This window comes from Rhinoraja longicauda, chromosome 5 (assembly GCF_053455715.1).
Source record: "Rhinoraja longicauda isolate Sanriku21f chromosome 5, sRhiLon1.1, whole genome shotgun sequence".
Lineage (NCBI taxonomy): Eukaryota > Metazoa > Chordata > Chondrichthyes > Rajiformes > Arhynchobatidae > Rhinoraja > Rhinoraja longicauda.
In genome coordinates, this window is record NC_135957.1 from 6,800,630 (window position 1) to 6,818,632 (window position 18,003).

Sequence of the window (18,003 nt, forward strand, 5' to 3'; positions counted from 1 at the left end):
TTGGGGGGGTGGGTGGGGGGGTCAAAGAGAGGTTGCCTTTACAGTGGGAAGAGGAAACTCAATGATTAGTGTTAGTTCCAGGCTCACTGTCTCTGCCCATTGATGAGCATAAGGCAACCGCTCCCAGCATAATGCTGCGTGCATTGAATTTTTGATGGAATCCTAATTAAAGGCTGAACCCATTCAGCCAGGGTGCCTGACTTTGTGCAGTCCAGGTAAGGAAATAGCGGTGTTTAGCCACTTGCCTGGAAGCAGTGGGACTGACCTGTGGCTATTTTGCACAAGCCATCAGATTTTCAACTATGCAACCATGGGCATTGTACCCAGTGCATGTTACGTTGCATTTGAAAGATCATTCTTTTGGTGTCAAGGTCGACGTGATGGGAATGATTGGGGAAGGTTTGCTCCATGTAATGGGGGTGAATGAGCATTGCATTTCTCCAGATCGACATCAACGCTGACCAAAATACGTTTTGTTATTTCACTCCCACCCCAATTTTTTTTTTATTTCCCTGAGTTTTTGAATGTGTTGATTTGCCATCATTGGGATTAGCAACTGGAAGCTTCTCGGCTGTGACAACATGTCCACTATTAACTTTCTGTCCATTCACGTGCGAGTTTTCACACTTGCTGAAGGAGCAACATGGGTCCTTTAAAGTGTGTGTGGATAATGTGCTTGGATGGGGTTATTTGTATATATCTGAATGTACTAAAGTGCAAGCATTGTATATATAATTAATATAGCTCGGCCGATTGCTTCACATCTGTCCTGTGCTATGAGTGGTGGCACCCGCAGTAGTCGTAAATTATTCATAGATATCACCATTTGACGATGTCTGTTCATGTTGTACATAGTCACTTGTGTAAGAACTTGGAAATCCTTTGGAGAAACATCTGCCTTCTCCACCCGTTGCCCCCTTGGCTATTGAACTCCCAATGAGGAGGGCAGAACTGGAATCTAAATCTCCACCAAGTTCCCTTTCGGATGCGACCTGCCACCATCGGGTGTGCTCGGAATAACGGGCCCAGGCTGCGGACTAAATGGATAAGGAAATGGCCGTGATATCATCTGCTGGAATTCCGACTGATTACAACATTGGACGTGGCCTCGCTTGTGGGATTCAGGATGCGAAAATGAACTTATGGGACCTTTTCCTCGATCCGTGCCGTGCCTGACTTGGAATGCTTGTTTGTTGAATCTGGGTGCAAAACCACACAATCCCTCCACAACTGGCATCCTGTTCCAAAGTGTATGAGAAACTAGACACACTGGAGATGTATTGCTCTCTGACAGTTTCCATTTCAAACTATTGCGTGGTATGTTATTTTCGATACAAGTATCTGGAATCCCACTTTGATTTTTTTTTGTAGATGGTATTGTCCTTTCATGTTCCAGGTAGCTGACTGATTTCCTGGTTGCCTCTTTTCCGTACTGAATGAAGTTAATACTGCTTATAAATCACAAAGAATGAATCTAATCGATTCCTTTTCTTGCAGTCTGGTTCTTGACTATTTTGCAAACCCCACTTGGTTTCTGACGTATCATTTCTCGTGCATGGGGACGAGCGATCGTAATTCAACGTTTAAAATACCACAGGGATGTTTTATTGAGCATCTGTGATCTGGCCAAGGAAATGTGGGGCTGAACAAACATCAAGATAGACAATAGGTGCAGGAGGAGGCCATTCGGCCCTTCGAGCCAGCACCGCCATTCAATGTGATCATGGCTGATCATTCTCAATCAGTACCCCGTTCCTGCCTTCTCTCCATACCCCCTGACTCCGCTATCCTTAAGAGCTGTATCTAGCTCTCTCTTGAATGCATTCAGAGAATTGAATGAAGGCAGTGGAGGCCAATTCTCTGAATGCATTCAAGAGAGAGCTAGATAGAGCTCTTAAGGATAGTGGAGTCAGGGGGTATGGGGAGAAGGCAGGAACGGGGTACTGATTGAGAATGATCAGCCATGATCACATTGAATGGCGGTGCTGGCTCGAAGGGCCGAATGGCCTCCTCCTGCACCTATTGTCTATATTGATGTTTGTTCAGCCCCACATTTCCTCAGCCATGATCACATTGAATGGCGGTGCTGGCTCGAAGGGCCGAATGGCCTACTCCTGCACCTATTGTCTATTAATTGGCCTCCACTGCCTTCTGAGGCAGAGAATTCCACAGATTTATAACTGACTGAAAAAGTTTTTCCTCATCTGAGTTCTAAATGGCCTACCCCTTATTCTTAAACTGTGGCCCCTTGTTCTGGACTCCCCCAACATTGGGAACATGTTTCCTGCCTCTAACGTGTCCAACCCCGTAATAATCTAATACGTTTCGTTAATAGATTCTGCGGGGAGATTTCCATTCAGGAATGGGTTTGTTGAAAACATACTCCTAATCCCAAGGAGAATTTCCAACTGTTACTAAGCCTAAAGAAGTGCAGCGAAGATTTATGAGGCTCATGACTTCAGGGGCTTAGTTATATGGACCATCTGGGACTTTTATTTCTTGGACCTGAGGGGTGATCTTACAGAGGTGGAGAATCGAATACCAGAAGGATTTCAAGGGAGCGGGGCAAGATTTAATAGGAACCGAGGAGCAACATTTTCCACACCGTGGGGTAGTGGAAACAAACTACCAGAGGAGGTAGGTACTATAGCAACATATCAAAGACACTTGGAGAGGTACATGGATCGGAAAGGTTTCAAAGATATGGGCCCAATCTGACCAACTTAAATGGGACCTCTAGGTCGGCATGGTTGAGTCGGGTCGAAGGGCCTGTTTCGGTATTGTATGGCTGACAATGCCTTAAAATTACTGTGATTTGAAATGAAAATCGTTGCTTGTGGGTTCTGCTGCGGCTGAAAATATTATGTTAGTGTATTGAGATTAATACTTAATCTATTGGCCTGATAAAATTTTACCTTAAGTACAGAGTTCTCTTCATCAACTAAGTCAATCGGTCTGCAGTCTATTCTCTTGCCCTTGTTTTTCAGCTCCTAGCTCACTTTCTAAAACATTTTGAGTGGTTTAAATAATCATCTTCCAAGTGCAGGGTATACTCATCAAAACTTGCCGCGAAGTGGTGCAAAAGAGTTTGAAAGAACAGCACCTCATATTCCGCTTGGATTGCTTGCAACCCAACGGTATGAACGTTAACATCTTTAATTTCAAGTAATACCCCTCCTCTCTTTCCCCTGCTTCCACCCGACCCCAGTGTGCACACAATCTCCCACCTCCCTCCACCGTAAGCTCCTTTCCCATCCCCGAGTCCAGCTATTTCATCAATAAAATTTTGCGGCACGGTGGCGCAGCGGTAGAGTTGCTGCCTTACAGCGAATACAGCGCCGGAGACCCGGGTTCCATCCCGACTACGGGCGCCGTCTGTACGGAGTTTGTACGTTCTCCCCGTGACCTGCGTGGGTTTTCTCCGAGATCTTCGGTTTCCTCCCGCACTCCAAAGACGTACAGGTTTGTAGGTTAATTAGCTTGGTAAATGTAAAAATTGTCCCTAGTGGGTATAGATTTTTTTAGATTTGTTTTTTAGATTTTTAGATACAGCGCGGAAACAGGCCCTTCGGCCCACCGAGTCCGCGCAGCCCAGCGATCCACGCACATTAACACTATCCTACACACACTAGGGACAATATTTTTACATTTTACCCAGTCAATTAACCTACATACCTGTACGTCTTTGGAGTGTGGGAGGAAACCGAAGATCTCGGAGAAAACCCACGCAGGTCACGGGGAGAACGTACAAACTCCGTACGGACGGCGCCCGTAGTCAGGATAGAACCTGAGCCTCAGGCGCTGCATTCGCTGTAAGGCAGCAACTCTACCGCTGCGCCACCGTGCCGCCCCACGGTGGCGGATAGTGTTAATGTGCGGGAATCGCTAATCGGCACTGTAATAGCGCCACCTTTTGGTTGGAGGATTGTAAACGATTGAATAAACCACAGTACAGCTGTGCAGTCATGTTCCGGTCAGCAGTAAGTTAACTTGTTGTTCTGTGTCTGAGCTCAAGATATCACTAATTGGCGACGAGAGTGGGATCGTCGAATCCCCGGCTTTACTTGTTTGTGTAGGTAAGGAATTCTACAGAGGCACGGAGAAGGTTGCATAACGTTTGGTGTCAAGGGAAGCTGGAAATCGGGTCACAAATATATATATATATATATATATATATCTAAAATGGCGGTGCCCAGTGGATATATCGGAACATTTGGTGAGTTCCACCAAAGCCGGGAAAAGTTCAGTGCGTACATCGAACGTTTAGAGATGGTTTTTTGCTGCAAAAAACATCACTGAAGTAGAAGTTTCTGATGCAGAATCAAGACGGTTGAATGAAGCAACTCAAACTAGGAAAAGAGCAATTTTTCTCACTGAAATGGGTCCCGATGTTTATGATACAGTAAAGAATTTATTAGCTCCAGCCAAACCAAAGGACGCGCCTTTGAAGGATATTCTGAAGAAGTTAACAGAACATTATGACCCTAAGCCCTTAGAAATAGCTGAAAGCTATCGTTTTGGAACGTGATGCCAACTTCCAGAGGAGGATATTAGTAATTTTATCGTGACACTCAAGAGGTTATCAATTCATTGTAATTTTGGAAATTGCCAAGACCGGGTGTTAACATAGAAAATAGGTGCAGGAGTAGGCCATTCAGCCCTTCGAGCCTGCACCGCCATTCAATATGATCATGGCTGATCATCCAGCTCAGTAGCCTGTACCTGCCTTCTCTCCATATCCCCTGATCCCTTTAGCAAAAAGGGCCACATCTAACTCCCTCTTAAATATAGCCAATGAACTGGCCTCAACTACCTTCTGTGGCAGAGAATTCCACACTCACTACTCTGTGTGAAGAAATGTTTTCTCATCTCGGTCCTAAAAGACTTCCCCCTTATCCTTAAGCTGTGACCCCTGGTTCTGGACTCCCCCAAAATCGGGAACAATCTTCCCGCATCTAGCCTCTCCAACCCCTTAAGAATTTTATATGTTTCTATAAGATTCCCCCTCAGTCTTCTAAATTCCAGCGAGTACAAGCCCAGTCTATCCAGTCTTTCCTCATATGCAAGTCCCGCCATCCCAGGGATCAATCTGGTGAACCTTCTCTGTACTCCCTCTAAGGCAAGAACGTCTTTCCTCAGGTTAGGAGACCAAAACTGCACACAATACTCCAGGTGCGGTCTCACCAAGGCCCTGTACAACTGCAGCAGAACCTCCTTGCTCCTAAACTCAAATCCTCTTGCTATGAATGCCAACATACCATTCGCTTTCTTCACTGCCTGCTGCACCTGCATGCTTGCTTTCAATGACTGGTGCACCATGACACCCAGGTCACGTTGCATCTCCCCTTCTCCCAATCGGTCACCATTCAGGTAATACTCTGCTTTCCTGTTCTTGCCGCCAAAGTGGATAACCTCACATTTATCCACATTATATTGCATCTGCCATGCATTTGCCCACTCGCCTAATCTATCCAAGTCACTCTGCAGCCTCCTAGCATCCTCCTCGCAGCTAACACTGCCACCCAGCTTCGTGTCATCCGCAAACTTAGAGATGTTGCATTCAATTCCCTCGTCCAAATCATTAATATACACTCTAAATAACTGGGGTCCCAGTACTGAGCCTTGCGGTACCCCACTAGTCACTGCCTGCCATTCCGAAAAGGACCCGTTTATTCCTACTCTTTGCTTCCTGTCCGCCAACCAATTTTCTATCCACCTCAAAACTGAACCCTCAATACCGTGTGCTTTAAGTTTGTACACCAATCTCCTATGTGGGACCTTGTCGAATGCCTTCTGAAAGTCCAGATATAACACATCGACTGGTTCTCCCTTATCCACTCTACTAGTTACATCCTCGAAAAATTCTATAAGATTCGTCAGACATGATTTGCCTTTGGTAAATCCATGCTGACTTTGTCCGATGATTTCACCACTTTCCAAATGTGATGCTATCACATCTGGATGTGACCGGGCTTCTCGTGTGTGGACTGAGAAGTGAACGGATCTGAAGTAAGCTGATGACCTGACCTTTGAAACAGCTTGTAAAACTGCTTTGTCAATGGATATGGCAGAAAGGGGTTCTAGAGAAGTCAGGACAACTTCTAGACAACTGTACTGATTACACTGTGAGAGGCAGAGCGAACGGCGGGTTTTGCTTACTAAAATGGTGGCCGTTCCGCTCCTTTGCGTACTATACTTCAGTATAGGGGATATCGACGGAGTGGTTCATCTTGCTCCTCTAGTATCTATGATTGAAACCTACTGGAATATGAATGGCCTAGATAGATTGGATGTGGAGAGGATGTTTCCAGTAGTGGGAGAGTCTAGGACCAGAGGGCACAACTTCAGAATAAAAGGACGTACCTTTAGGAAGGAGATGAGGAGGACTTTCTGTAGTCAGAGGGTGGTGAATCTGTGGAATCCATTGCCACAGACGGCTGTGGAGGCCAAGATAGTGAGTATTTTTAAAGCTGAGATTGATAGGCTCTTGATTAGATTTTTTAGTTTAGAGATACAGCGCGGAAACAGGCCCTTCAGCCCACCGAGTCCGTGCCGCCCAGCGATCCCCGCACATTAACACTATCCTACACACACCAGGGACAATTTACATAACCACCCAGCCAATTAACCTACAAACCTGTACATATTTAGAGTGTGGGAGGAAGTCGATCTCTGAGGAGAACGTACAGACTCCATACAGACAGCACCCATAGTCGGGATTGAACCCGGGTCTCTGGTGCTGTAAGGCAGCAAACACTACAGCCACCCTGGCCGTCCATTAGTAAAGGTGTCAAAGGTTATGGGGAGAAGGCAGGAGAATGGGGTCGAGGGGGAAAAAAATAGATCAGACTTGATGAAATGGTGGCACAAACTCGATGGGCTGAATGGACTTCTTCTGCTCTCAAGCCTTGTGGAGAATTAGGAAGGCAGATATGATAGTGGCATTTAGGTAGGTACGTGGATATGGAGGGATATGCAGACATGCAGGTGATTAACCTGACATCAGGTGGGGACGGACATGATGGGTGGAAGGGCCCATTCCTGTGCTGTACTGTTCTATGGTCTATGTAATTAACCAGTGGCCACCTCACATTCTGCTACTCCTTAGCAGCAACAGAAGGTGTCGTGATATTGCTGTTTTATTTTCTCCTCTCTAGTGCACACTGCACTAAAATGTGCCCCTCACAATTGGGTTCTCTACATCTCTCCATCTACTTGGATAGATTAGGCGAGTGGGCAAATGCATGGCAGATGCAATATAATGTGGATAAATGTGAGGTTATCCACTTTGGCGGCAAGAACAGGAAAGCACCTGAATGGTGACCGATTGGGAGAAGGGGAGATGCAACGTGACCTGGGTGTCATGGTGCACCAGTCATTGAAAGCAAGCGTGCAGGTGCAGCAGGCAGTGAAGAAAGCGAATGGTTCACCAGATTGATCCCTGGGATGGCAGGACTTTCATATGAAGCAAGACTGGATAGACTAGGCTTGTACTCGCTGGAATTTAGAAGACTGAGGGGGGATCTTATAGAAACTTATAAAATTCTTAACGGGTTGGAGAGGCTAGATGCGGGAAGATTGTTCCCGATGTTGGGGGAGTCCAGAACCAGGGGTCACAGCTTAAGGATAAGGGGGAAGTCTTTTAGGACCGAGATGAGAAAACATTTCTTCGCACAGAGAGTGGTGAATCTGTGGAATTCTCTGCCACAGAAGGTAGTTGAGGCCAATTCATTGGCTATATTTAAGAGGGAGTTAGATGTGGCCCTTGTGGCTAAAGGGATCAGGGGGTATGGAGAGAAGGCAGGTACAGCTTACTGAGCTGGATGATCAGCCATGATCATATTGAATGGCGGTGCAGGCTCGAAGGGCCGAATGGCCTACTCCTGCACCTATTTTTCTATGTTTCTATCACTTACCTGTAATCATGCCCCCTCGTCCCCAAATATTGACCAAATTCACCTTTGAGTCCAACGTCAAGGGGAATGACCAGGAGTTTAGTTTAGTTTAGAGATACAGCGCAGAAATAGGCTCTTTGGCCCACCGAGTCCGCACCGACCAGCGATCCCCACAGACTAACACCATCCCACACGCACTAGGGGCAATTTACATCGACACCAAGCCAATTAACCTACAAACCCGCACGTCTTTGGAGCGTGGGAGGAAACCGAAGATCTCGGAGAAAACCCGCGCAGGTCACGGGGAGAAAGTTTACAAACTCCGTAAAGACAGCACCCGTAGTGGGGATCGAACCGGGGTCTCTGGCGCAGTACGGCAGCAACTCTACACAGCCCGGAGGTTGACAGAGCTGTGTTAACTACGCTCCGCACAAGGTGAACAATGCCTTTCTTACTTGCTCATGCACGTGCTCAATTCTTACATGCCCCACAACAGTCCAAACATTGGGAAACCCCCTTCCCAAATTGATTTATTGTGTAAGATATGAATTATTAGCAACAGTAATCCTCAAGGTTACAATGGGGGGGGGGTTGAAGAGGGGAAATAAGTAGAATTATGTAAATTCCATATTATTGAAAAAGTGTGAGCCACAAAAACGTTTGTGTGTGAGGCAGAGGTAGGCGTGCTACACATCTTCAACAACACTGTATTTCACGGTGGGCAGTTGGAGTTGGGGGCTGGATCCAGTTGCTGGACCAGGGAGTGTTTCTCAGACCTATCCATCTGCGTCGTCCACCAGGTGTATCTGATCACCGTCTGCATTGTCCAGAGAAGGGATGTCATCCGGAGGGATGTCATCCACTGTTTCCTCGACCAGGAGCTGGCTGCTGTCCCCGACCGCACCGTACGAGGGATGCCTCTGAGGGTCCAGGATGTTCTTCTCCCCTTTGGATAACCGCAGGACCTTCGGGGTGAAGATCTATGATGGAATGGAAGGTGGAGGGGGAAGGCTCAAAGATCAGAAGGTCAGTCACTGAAAAAAGGTTTCGCTGTGCCATTCTCCATCTGCGAACGGTCAACGTTCAGTGCACCAGATTGTCCTTAACCTTGAATTAGGGTGAGGCAGTATGGAAGCAGCCCAGTTGCCCACACCGCCCAACGTGTCCCAATTACACTGGTCCCACCTGCTCTTCGGCCCACCGAGGCAAGCACCGACCAGCGATCCCCGCACATTAACACTACTATACACACACCGAGGACAATTTACACCTATACCAAGTATACAAACCCAAGCCAATTAACCTACAAACCTGTTCGTCTTTGGAGTGTGGGAGGAAACCAAAGATCTCGGAGGAAACCCACGCGGTCACGGGGAGAACGTACAAACTCCGTTCAGACAGCGCCCGTAGTCGGGATTGAACCTGGGTCTCTGGCGCTGCAAGTGCTGTAAGGCAACAACTCTACCGCTGCGCCACCGTGCTGTGTTTGGTCCATATCCCTCCAAACCTGTCCGATCCATGTACCTGTCTAACTATTTCTTAAATGTTTCTATAGTCCCTGCCTCAACTACCTCCTCCGGCAGCTTGTTCCATGCACCCACCACCCTTTGTGTGAAAAGGTTTCCCCATCAGATTCCTATTAAATCTTTTCCCCTTCACCTTGAACCTATGTCCTCTGGTCTATGATTCACATACTCTGGACAAGAGACTGTACCTCTACCCGATCTATTCCTCTCAGGATTTTATCAGGAATATTCCCCTCGCCGACCGACATGCCCCATCTTCACTAGCCCCACCTGCTTGCCTTTGGATTGTAAACCTGTTCTATCCATGTGCTTGTCAAAATATTTCTTAAACATTGCCTCAACTAACTCCTCCGGCAGCTCGTTCCACATACCACCCTTTGTGTAAAGAAAAAAGTTGCCCCTCGGGTTCCTATTAAATCTTTCCAACCTCACCGTAAGCCTATGTCCTCTCGAGCCCCCTACTCTGGTTAAAAGACTCTGTGCATTAACCCTCTCATGATCTTAAACAACTTGCAGCTTTGCCTGTGAAGAACGCAGGCAAATTTCATGAAGAACGCAGGCAAATTTCATCCCCCTTTCTGAACCTCGGGAGTTCAGCAAGACCTTTGGTATTTCCGATTCCCCTCCTGGGCTTACTTCCGTGACATTCTCAGCTTCCAATATTCCCACTTGTCCCACCCTGGTCATTCCTCCATCTTCCCGCTCCCGTCCGGCAGAAGGTCCAGCAGACTGGATGGTCTTCAGTACGCTACTTACTCTCGTATCCCACCGCTGAGCTGTTTGTTCCACTTCCGACGCCTCTGGGGTCAGTTTCAGTACCTGACAGAGGAAAAGGGCAGACAATGATCGTCGGCGGCCATCCCCGCCTCTCCCTCCCACCGTTCCTACCTCACGAGTACAGCACAGGTGTCTGATCCCAGCACCCTTTCCCACCCCCCCTCACTCCCCCCCCCCCACCCCCACACGCCATGGTCAATGGAGCAACTTGCCAGCAGCAGTATCACGGACATCTGGACCCAGGCTAACACACACAGAGTTCAGACACAAAATGCCGGGGTAACTCAGCGGGCCAGGCAGCATCTCTGGAGAGAAGGAATGAATGGGTGACGTTTCAGGTCGAGACCCTTCTTCAGACACAAACACGGAAACGTGCGCTGCACACAGAATTGTAAGAGATAGAAAACGGTGCAGGAAATAAAAAACACGACGTCGGTGCAAAAACACGATTGGAAAAGAAAAACACCAAGTCCACATTCATACAACAGTTTGGTGAGGGGCGTGCAGCGTAGGTTCACTAGGTTAATTCCCGGGATGGCGGGACTGTCGTATGTTGAAAGACTGGAGCGACTAGGCTTGTATACACTGGAATTTAGAAGGATGAGAGGGGATCTTATCGAAACGTATAAGATTATTAAGGGGTTGGACACGTTAGAGGCAGGAAACATGTTCCCAATGTTGGGGGAGTCCAGAACAAGGGGCCACAGTTTAAGAATAAGGGGTAGGCCATTTAGAACTGAGATGAGGAAAAACTTTTTCAGTCAGAGAGTTGTGAATCTGTGGAATTCTCTGCCTCAGAAGGCAGTGGAGGCCAATTCTCTGAATGCATTCAAGAGAGAGCTGGATAGAGCTCTTAAGGATAGCGGAGTCAGGGGGTATGGGGAGAAGGCAGGAACGGGGTACTGATTAAGAATGATCAGCCATGATCACATTGAATGGCGGTGCTGGCTCGAAGGGCTGAATGGCCTCCTCCTGCACCTATTATCTATTGTCTATTGTCTAAAATAAAACGACTGCAAAAAACCAAGACATCAATGCAAAGCACAATTAGTAAACAAGTCCACGGGAGTGCAAGAGATGTTAGAAACAAGGTAAGATGCAGTGGAGGCCAAATCACTGGATGAATTTAAGGGAGTTAGAGATATCTCTAGGGGCTAGTGGAATCAAGGGATATGGGGAGAAGGCAGGCACAGGTTACTGATTGTGGATGATCAGCCATGATCACAATGAATGGCAGTGCTGGCTCGAAGGGCCAAATGGCCTCCTCCTGCACCTATTTTCTATGTTTCTATGTCTATGGATAGGTGTCGTTTGGGATCGAGATCCTTCTGAAGAACGTCACCCATCCATGTTGTCCAGAGATGCTGCCTGACCTGCTGAGTTACTCCAGCACCTTGTGTCCTTTTAGAATTAGGGTTGCAGGTGGGTTCAAGAAACTGATGGTTGCGGGGAAGAGGTTGTTCCTGATCCTGGTGGTGTGGGACTTCAGGCTTCTGTACTTCCTGCCCGACGGTGGCAATGAGAAGAGGACACTGCTCGGGTGGTGGGGATCCTTGATGATAGATGCCGCCTTCTTGAGGCAGCGCCTGGTGTAGATGCTAAAACAGAGAGCCAAGGTCTCCAGAACGTTGGGCAATGCCAGCCACGGAGAGTCTGTGGACCTTGGCCAACAACGCCGATGGACAACCGGCCAATGCCGATGGTCAACTGGCCAATGCAGATGGTCAACTGGCCAACGCCGATGGACAACGCGCGATGGTCAACCGGCCAACGCAGATTGTCAACTGGCCAACACAGATAGTCAACTGGCCAACACAGATGGTCAACTGGCCAACACAGATGGTCAACTGGCCAACGCCGATGGTCAACTGGCCAACACAGATGGTCAACTGGCCAACACAGATGGTCAACTGGCCAACGCAGATGGACAACGGGCCAAAGCCGATGGTCAACCGGCCAAAGCCGAAGGTCAACCGGCCACGGCGATGGACAACGCGTGATGGTCAACTGGCCAACGCCGGTGGTCAACTTGCCAACACTGATGGTCAACTGGCCAACGCCGATGGACAACGCGCGATGGTCAACCGGCCAAAGCCGATGGTGAACCGGCCAACGCCGATGGTCAACTTGCCAATGCTGATGGTCAACTGGCCAACACAGATGGACAACGCGCGATGGTCAACTGGCCAACGCCGGTGGTCAACTTGCCAACGCTGCCACAGGGAGAGGCCAGAGATTGTCCGGTCCCACATCCACAGCCAACGGGTCAGATCCAGGTCTTCATCCCAACCACACCTCACCCCCTTGCCCCAGGGTAACTGCGGTGCCCATCCTCGCCCCCACACCACCCCCTGCCACCCCCTGCCACCCCCTGCCACCCCCCACACCACCCCACGCCACCCCCTGCCACCCCCTGCCACCCGAGCCCAGGCCAGAGGCCAGAGGCCATTGGCTAACCTTGTCGATGGTGAAGTATTTTTTATCGGCGAATCCCATCACGATGCAGACCACTATGGTGAGGAGCACCACAGATAAGGTGAAGATAGAGGTCGGTGCAGTCAAACCTACAATGTGCAGGAGAGGGACAGTCAGAGACAGAGACACGAGAGAGAGACAGTGAGAGGCGGAGTGGGGGTGGGGCCTTGGGGTGGGGGTGATGGGGTGGGGCCTTGGGGTGGGGGTGAGGGGTGGGGTGAGGGGTGTGTTGAGGGGTGGGGCCTTGGGTTGGGGGTGAAGGGGTGAGGGTGGGGGTGGGGGTGAGGGTGAAGGGTGGGGAAGGGTGGGGATGAGGGGTGGGGGGGAAGGGAAGGGTGGGGGTGAGGGATGGGGTGGGGGTGAGTGTGGGGCCTTGGGGTGGGACTGTAGGGGTGGGGGTGAGGGTGGGGGTGAAGGGGTGGGGATGAGGGGTGGGAGTGGGGCCTTGGGGTGGGGGTGAGGGGTGGGGGTGAGGGGTGGGGGTGAGGGGTGGGGGTGAGGGGTGTGGGTGAAGGGGTGGAGTTCCGGGAGCCGGGCAGGGGTGGACTTACCTCCTCGGATGATTGAGAAGAAGAGGAGCCAGAGGAGACAGATGATGGGCGCGGTGGCGGCCTGCTTCACGGCGGCCATGTGCAGTCTCTGGCTCAGCTGTGTGGGCAGGTAGGCGTAGTAGAGGTTGTACCTGTCCACCATGTGTCGTAGGAGCAAGTAGATCAGACCTGGGGCCGGGCAGAGCACAACACAGAGTGGAGCAGGAGTGTGGGGGGCAGGGGGGGGGGGGAGGTGGGGGTGGGGAGGTGGGGGGGGGGAGGTGGGGGGGGGGGAGGTGGTGGGGGGGGGGGGAGGTGGGGAGCAGGGGTGGGGGGGGGGAGGTGGGGGGGGGGGATTGCAAAGGGAGACTGCAGATAAAGGCACAACTGCAGCAGTGACAGTCAGAACTGATTCCGAAGGGCACCCGTTCCCACCCCTCCCAGGTTAGGTCTTAGACACACACACACGCACACTCACTCCTAGACACACGCACACTCACTCCTAGACACACACACACTCCTAGACACACACACACACGCTCACTCCTAGACACACACACACACACGCTCACTCCTAGACACACACACACACACGCTCACTCCTAGACACACACACACACACACACTCCTAGACACACACACGCTCACTCCTAGACACACACACACTCCTAGACACACACACACACACACACACTAGCTCTTAGGCACACACGCTCTTAGATACAGGCACACACTCGCTCTTAGACACACGCGTTTCTTGGACACGCACATACGTTCTTAGACACACACACGTGCACACACACGCACTCACTCTGGCACACACACTCTCTCCTGGACATACACGCATGCACATTCGCTCTTAGACACACAATACAATACAATCCCGACTACGGGCGCCGTCTGTACGGAGTTTGTACGTTCCCCCCGTGATCTGCGTGGGTTTTCTCCGAGATCTTCGGTTTCCTCCCACACTCCAAAGACGTACAGGTATGTAGGTTAATTGGCTGGGCAAATGTAAAAATTATCCCTAGTGTTAGCGTGCGGGGATCGCTGGTCAGCACGGGCCCGGTGGGCCGAAGGGCCTGTTTCCGCGCTGTATCTCTAAACTAAAAACATTTTTTTTTAATTGTCATTGTACAGGGAGGGGTACAACGAGATTGGGAATGCGACTTCCATTCGATGCAATAAATTAATTAGCTAATCAGCATAAATTTAGACAGCCCAGTGAAACCGGACAGATTTAGACAACCCAGAACACATATGCACACACCCACTCTTGCACACACACACACTCGCTCTAGGACGCACACGCACACACACACATGCACACGCACACTTGCTCTTAGACACACACGTACACACACACTCGCTCTAGGACGCACACGCACACACACACACATGCACACGCACACTTGCTCTTAGACACACACGCACACACACACTCGCTCTTCGGCATGCACACACATGCTCTTAGACACACGTACACACTTAGACACACATGCACACACAAGCACTTAAGACACGCACGCTCCCAGACACATGTGCACACACGCTGTTAGACACGCACAAACACACACACACACTCCTCATGCATACAAGCACACTTGGGTTAGGTTTACCACGTGTACTGAGAAACAGTGAAAAATATGCAAGGAAGTGCAGATGCAGATCAAGAAACGTCATCTGCCCATGTCTTTCCTGAGAAGCTGCCTGGCCCGCCGAGTTCCTCCAAAACACCTTGTCCTTTTACAGTGAAAGCTTTATTCTATGTGCTATCCAATCAGATCAGATAACGCAGATAACGCTGTACATAAATGCAAACTCAAGTACAACGGGTGGAGCAAAGGGGGAGATACAGAGAGCAGAATATAGTTCTCAGCATTGTCGCGCACCAGTTCCACAGACAAAGTCCAACGTCCGCAATGGGGTAGAGGTGAATGGGACAGTGCCCTAGCTTATGGAAGGGCCGTTCAGAAGCCTGATAACACAGGGGAGGGAGCTGTTCCTGAGTCTGGTGGTGCGCGCTTTCAAGCTTCTGTACCTTCTGCCGGACGGGGGAAGGTTTAGGTTTAGGTTTAGGTTTTTGTTTGTCGCGTGTGCCTAGAGACGGTGAGAAGCGTGCACGGGGACTTACCGAACGGAACGATGACAGGACAGGTGATGCTGTAGGCTGTCACCACTGTGAAGATGCACAGCACCCACGCATAGTTCAGCCCAAACTCAAACGGATATGCCTCTTGCTGCAGGAAAGGGACATTTAATGAGCAACAGAACACCATAAGATATAGCTGAGTTTATAGTCACGTGTACCGAGGTACAGTGAAAAGCTTTTGTGTGCTATCCAGTCGGCCGAAAGACGATTACATGAAACATGATTACAATCGAACCATTTACAGTGTACACATCGATCAGCCAAAACATTATGACCACTGACAGGCGAAGTGAATAACATTGATTATCTTGTTACAATGGCACCTGTCAAGGGGTGGGATATATTAGGCAGCAAGCGAACAGTCAGTTCTTGAAGTTGATGTGTTGGATGCAGGAGAAATGGGCAGGAGTAAAGACCTGAGCGACTTTGACAAGGGCCAAATTGTTATGGCCAGACGACTGGGTCAGAGCATCTGTGAAACGGCAAGGCTTGTGGGGTGCTCCCGGTCAGCAGTGGTGAGTACCTACCGACAGTGGTCCGAGGAGGGACAAACCACAAACCGGCGACAGGCAGGGTGTTGGGCGCCCAAGGCTCATCGATGCGCGAGGGCAATGAAGGCTATCCCGTCTGGTCCGAACCGACAGAAGGCCGACTGTGGCACAAGTCACAGAGAATGTTAATGGTGGTCACGGGAGGAATGTGTCACAATACACAGTGCATCGCACCCTGCTGCGTGTGGGGCTGCACACGGAGGACCAACAACATATTGGGCAGGGGGTCATAATGTTTTGGCTCGTCAGGTCATAATGTTTTGGCTGATCAGTGTAGATACATGATAAGGGAATAACGTTTAGTGCAAGGTAAAGCCAGCAAAGTCCGATCAAGGATAGTCCGAGGGTTTCCAATGAGGGAGATAGTAGTTCAGGATAGTAGTTCAGGCCTTTGCTGGCTCGAAGGGCCGAATGGCCTCCTCCTGCACCTATTGTCTATTGACTGCTCTCATTTATTCTGAGGCTCTGCCCTCTGGTCCTAGACGCTCCCATTACTGGAAACCGCAGTCAGTGTAAGACTAAAATATGACGGGTCAGGTTTCGGTTTATTAATGTCACCTTGCAATGAGGTACAGTAAAAGGCATGTGCACTCCGACCAAGGTGCCTCATCTATACTAGTCCCACCTGCCCGCGTTTGACCCATATCTCTCTGGTCTAAACCCATCCTATCCACGTACAAGTGTCCAAGAGTCTTTTAACTGTTGCCAGAGTACCTGCCTCGAGCAGACCAAAATGGGTGGGAAGGAACTGCAGATGCTGGTTTACACCAAAGATAGACACAAAGTTGTGGAGTAACTCGGCGGGTCAGGCAGCATCTCTGGAGACAAGGAATAGGTGGCGTTTTGGGTCAGAACCTTTCTTCAAACTGAAAGATATTTCTACCGCTTTGCATCGTTTTAACATTATCACATTGCATCTTTTAATTTGTTATCTAGTTTACTTTGAGAGATACGGGCCGGTCAGTCCACCCCAGACATAAGTGATAGGAGCAGAATCAGGCCCTTCAGCCCAACAAGTCTACTCGGCCATTCAATCATGGCTGATCTATCTCCCCCCCCCACCCAACCCCATTCTCGTGCCTTCTCTCCATGAGACAATAGACAATAGGTGCAGGAGGAGGCCATTCGGCCCATCGAGCCAGCACCGCCATTCACCGTGATCATGGCTGATCATTCTCAATCAGTACCCCGTTCCTGCCTTCTCCCCATACCCCCTGACTCCGCTATCCTTAAGAGCTCTATCCAGCTCTCTCTTGAATGCATTCAGAGAATTGGCCTCCACTGCCTTCTGAGGCAGAGAATTCCACAGATTCACAACTCTCTGACTGAAAAAGTTTTTCCTCATCTCAGTTCTAAATGGCCTACCCCTTATTCTTAAACTGTGGCCCCTTGTTCTGGACTCCCCCAACATTGGGAACATGTTTCCTGCCTCTAACGTGTCCAACCCCTTAATAATCAATCAATCAATCAATCAATCAATCACCCTCCCGCCCCTCCCTCCCCTCCCTCCCCCCTCCCTCCCCCTCCCCTCCCTCCCCCTCCCCTCCCTCCCTCCCCTCCCTCCCCTCCCTCCCATCCCTCCCTCCCCTCCCTCCCCTCCCTCCCCTTCCCTCCCTCCCCTCCCTCCCCTCCCTCCCCTCCCTCCCTTCCCTCCCCTCCCTCCCTCCCTTCTATGTTGACCATCGATCACCCGTTCACTAGTTCTGTTATCCCACTTTTCTCACCCACTCCCTAAACACTAGGAGACGATTTGCAGAAGCCAATTAACCTACAAACCCGCACGTCTTTGGGAAGTGGGAGGAAACCGGAGCACCCGGAGGAAACCCACGCGGTCTAAGGGGGAACGTACAAACTCCACACGCACACAGCACCCGAGGTCGGGGTGGAACCTGGGTCTCTGGCACTGTGAGGCTGTGGCTCTACCTGTGTCACCTGGCCTTTGAGACACCTAAACGTGCCAAAATGGTTCCCTTGACCTCAAACCCTTAGCGGGGAGTGGTTGGGAGCGGCCCAGGGTGGGGGGTGACACGGAGCGGGGAAACATGGGGAGTGGTCTGGGGCAAGGAGCCACCCAGAACGGGGAGAGGGATGAGGGGG

General features: G+C 50.1%; 1 protein-coding gene across 1 annotated transcript in view; it reads right to left on the reverse strand.

Annotated features, from left to right (window-relative positions):
* Window positions 1–8,397: 8,397 nt before the first annotated feature.
* The window catches only part of LOC144593831 (mechanosensitive cation channel TMEM63A-like), a 64,820-nt gene continuing 55,214 nt past the window's right edge, over window positions 8,398–18,003 (reverse strand). The window contains exons 20-25 of the mRNA XM_078399947.1: window positions 17,830–17,854; window positions 15,338–15,443; window positions 13,225–13,392; window positions 12,656–12,762; window positions 10,178–10,240; window positions 8,398–8,875 (exon numbers count right to left, since the gene is read on the reverse strand). Coding sequence (XP_078256073.1) covers window positions 8,672–8,875; window positions 10,178–10,240; window positions 12,656–12,762; window positions 13,225–13,392; window positions 15,338–15,443; window positions 17,830–17,854 — 673 coding nt within the window. The 3' untranslated portion in view covers window positions 8,398–8,671. The remainder of the gene's footprint in view (window positions 8,876–10,177; window positions 10,241–12,655; window positions 12,763–13,224; window positions 13,393–15,337; window positions 15,444–17,829; window positions 17,855–18,003) is intronic.